The sequence below is a fragment of the Oryx dammah genome, unplaced genomic scaffold (genome assembly GCF_014754425.2).
Source record: "Oryx dammah isolate SB20612 unplaced genomic scaffold, SCBI_Odam_1.1 HiC_scaffold_16, whole genome shotgun sequence".
NCBI lineage: Eukaryota > Metazoa > Chordata > Mammalia > Artiodactyla > Bovidae > Oryx > Oryx dammah.
Genome location: NW_024070200.1, coordinates 38,483,012 through 38,486,756, shown reverse-complemented (window position 1 = coordinate 38,486,756; position 3,745 = coordinate 38,483,012). Strand labels below are relative to the sequence as shown.

At 46.8% G+C, this 3,745-nt stretch overlaps 1 protein-coding gene across 2 annotated transcripts in view; it reads left to right on the top strand.

Moving 5' to 3' along the window:
• Positions 1 to 2,131, top strand: part of DNAJA4 (DnaJ heat shock protein family (Hsp40) member A4) — a 17,077-nt gene extending 14,946 nt beyond the window's left edge. For both annotated transcript variants that reach the window (XM_040257360.1, XM_040257361.1), the window contains exon 8: positions 149 to 2,131. In XM_040257360.1, the coding sequence (XP_040113294.1) occupies positions 149 to 364 (216 nt within the window). In that variant the 3' untranslated portion in view covers positions 365 to 2,131. The remainder of the gene's footprint in view (positions 1 to 148) is intronic.
• Positions 2,132 to 3,745: the final 1,614 nt, after the last annotated feature.

Sequence of the window (3,745 nt, the reverse complement as noted above, 5' to 3'; positions counted from 1 at the left end):
TGTGTGTGTGTGTGTCTGTGTGTGTGTGTGTGTGTGTGTGTGTGTGTGTGTGTGTGTGTGTGTGTGTGTGTTATTCCCATGGGACATAAAATTAAATGCCTTAATTGGGAAGGGAAGAAACAACTCTTTCCCACCTCACGTTTCACAGGTTATTTTCCCTGAAAAACACTGGCTTCCCCAAGACAAGCTTTCCCAGCTGGAAGCTCTGCTCCCTCCTAGACAGAAAGTCAGGATTACAGAGGACATGGATCAGGTGGAGCTGAAGGAGTTTAATCCCAATGAGCAGAACTGGCGCCAGCACAGGGAGGCCTATGAAGAGGACGATGATGGGCCGCGGGCCGGAGTGCAGTGCCAGACGGCATGACGTGGCCCTGTGCAGCGTGGCCTGGCGGGACTAGCACATCATGAATGTAAAGTTGGCACAATGAAAAATGGCATCGCTTTAATGGCCTCGTGTTTGGGGAGTCCTGTGTATATGTTCAGCATTCTCAACTGCTGAGTGTCTTTTGGTTTTTCTTTTGTTTTTCTTTTGGTTGTAACTTAAGTTATAGCTTAATTTATATTTAAATGTTTTAAGTGTAAATCACCTCTAGTCTGCATATGGAATCTGTTTATTTACATTTTCAGGATACTTTTGAGATGCCAGTGAACGCACTGACACTTTGTGCTTCTAGTGGCTTTGCCATAATTCAGTTCCACCAATAAAGCACAGCCCAGACAGTACCACTCAGCCCCTGAGCAAACCTCCAGGCGCGAAGTGGGTGACCTGGCCCATGTCCAGCTCTGCAGTTTCTTCCCCTCCACACCTGCCTCCCAAGGCAAAGTTACGGAGGGCATGATCTCAGGGCTGCTAATGTGACATTTCTGAATCTAGATTCTAGATGGTTCTCCTCAAGAATAAAAGCACATCTGTGGGCTGGATTTGGCTGCAGTGCCTGGCTCACACTGAGTGGGCTGCAGGGCCAACTTGGTTCCTACTGTCTTATGCCCTTGAGTGTTTGGAGTGGGGTGGGTCTGATCATCTCTCTTGGAAGCTTCCTGAGCGTTCCATGCCTTGTGGTGAGAACAAACGAGTGTTTTAAATGAAACACTGATGAAACTATTTGCCTGCGACCCCTGCACCTTGCCTTTTGTTTTCTGTTGACAGCATTTACAGTGCTGTCCCACCAAAGTGCTTACTTGTAAAAATGAAACCATCCACATCCCCAGCAGCCTTAGTGCAGTGACAGAAGCCGTGGGAGATGCTGGTGACTCAGCCCTGTGGCACAGCCAGTTTCCCTGCCTGACCAGTGATCCTGGATGACTTGAGGCTCTGGGAAGGCAGGGGACATCTCAGTGTTTTCCACCTCATTCTCCCAGATTCAGCTCCCTTCCAAAGGATGGATGGTTCATCTTCTTGTACAGCCATATCACAAAGGGCTTCCTGCTCAAGGGATAAAGTTTCAGTGAGAACTTAAAAGTTCTACTCTGGACTGCAGTCTGTATGGACTACCACTGTAAATGATAACTTGTTTGGAAAGATGTTAGTTACTTGTTTACTCCTGGCAGGTAGACTACAATATAAATTTAGATTCCTCAACCTTCAGCCATTACTGCTCCTTTCCTTCACATAACAGTCATAAAGAAAAACTGCTGCCTTCTCAGCTGCTGGGTTAAAGCAGAGGCCACTTTTCAGATCCACCCTTACTTGGACAATAGAGTACCTGCAAGTCTGACTCAGACCAGGGACCTCCCCAGGAGGGCCAAACGGCAGATCAGACCCCCGGCAGGTAGGTTCAGCGGATGGACCACTCTAGCAGAACACTGCTGGCTGGTGGGTGGGCATGATTTACCCAAGATAGGTACAGGAGCAGCCTGCCTGTCCCACTTTGACCACTAGTCAGGAAAGAAAGAAAATCTATTCCAGCTAAGCCTGTATGAAAATCAGTTTACAGATGGACCACAACTCCAGGGTGTTCTGTTTCTGTGCTGTGACTTCCTAAAGAATTATTGCCAGAAAACTACTGTAGTTGATAAGGCAAAATTGCATTCAGCTCCTTGTCATGTAAATGGGATCTGGAGGGTGTTGCTTAAAATTTATTCCACCTGTACATTTGTCACTTTAAAATTAAAATTGAGCTGGTATGAGACAGATGGTTTTGTTTTTATTTACTTTTATTTCCAATGACCAGTGCTAAGGTACAAGTTTGCCTCATATTGGTTGATAAAATGGAATGAAGTTTCTACTCTTATGGAGCTTCTATTTGGGGTGGGGATAAATACATCAGGTAATGATGACTGCAGTGACAAATGAGAATAATGGGAAAGGGACCAGGGGAAGGCCTCTTATTGGGAGCAGACACCCAAGAACAACCTGAAAGCAGTGAGACCTATGAAAGTCCGAGGAAGGAAGAGGAAATGGTCAGGGCTATGTGGATATGATCTCGGGTGGCCTCAGGCTGCAGCATCTTGAAGTGGGGCTTGGGTTCCCAGAGACTGAGGTCAGGTCATGGCAGGGAGAGCCAAATCCTAACCACTGGACCAGAGTTCAGTGAAAGGGGCCCTGGCCCTTTGGCTTCGCAGAAAAGAATTTCCACAAAGGCAAAAAACAGTAAAGCAAGTAAAAGGCTGGGGGGCGGGGTGGTGTGGGAAGTATAGTACGTGTAGATAGATACATGGGCAGACTCAGAGAAGAGTCCCTGAGTCACACTCTCCTGCAGTCTGAATGCCTTTTTAAGGGGCACTTTTTCTGGGTTTCCTTTGGCCAGTCATTCAGAGTTGCTCGGTTCACAGTCCATATTTGGTGTATCTCAGGATCTTCCTCTATGTGTGTGCACACATCTCTTAGCCAAGATGGATTCTACTGAAGAGGCCTATGGGTACAACATCCCTTGACATCCCTCCCCTTTGACCTCCAAGGAGCCTTTCTGTGCATGTGTGGTCAGGGAGGTCTCCTGACTTTGAGAATGAGAAATATGTGGTATGACCAGGGCCCAGCTTCCTCCCTTAATTATCCTGCTCTTCTTGGCTTGGAGTTTCAGTCCACAGGGAATGAATCTCCAATTGCTTTACTCTGGTTGGGGGCCTGTCTACTTCCTGCTTCAGTTATAGGAGGGTGAACAAGGCAGAGAGCGGCAGGAGAGGGAAGAGAGGCTGGGCTGGATTTAAGGGTTATGGGGAGTCTGGAGGAAAAGCACAGGGCCTGACATGAAGCATATGAAGTTACGATCAGTAAAAAGCAACAGACTTCGGAGTGTTAGCTACTTACACCTTTCCTGTTACATGCAGACCATGTTTCAAGTGGGCCACTGAGAAAACTGAGGTATAGAGCTCAGGGATAACTGAAGTAGGGCCGGAAGTCAACCAGAGTAGGTACAGGCTTGAGCCTGTAAACATAATTAAGGCAGCAATACCCACCAGCAGGTTACAGGTTTCTCTAAAATTAACAGGGTGAAAAAGAGTGTGGCACGGGGCATTTTTAATCTACCAAACAGAAGAATGCTCAGACAGGACTAAAGAATATTCCCACCCAGTCAAATAACCTGTGTCTTTCAGGATCACATTCTAAAATAGATCAGCTTCCTATCAGAGCCTTTGCATGGCTCATCCCCGGGAAGAGTGAGCCTAAATTTCACTACTGGAAAGTTTAGTACATGCCTGGATGTCCTCATTCCTGAGGCAATACTCACTGTCACAGAATGATGACAGCTCCTCTTACTGCTCTATCAGTAACAGGGCAAATGAGAAAGAAGCATATTGAAGAACA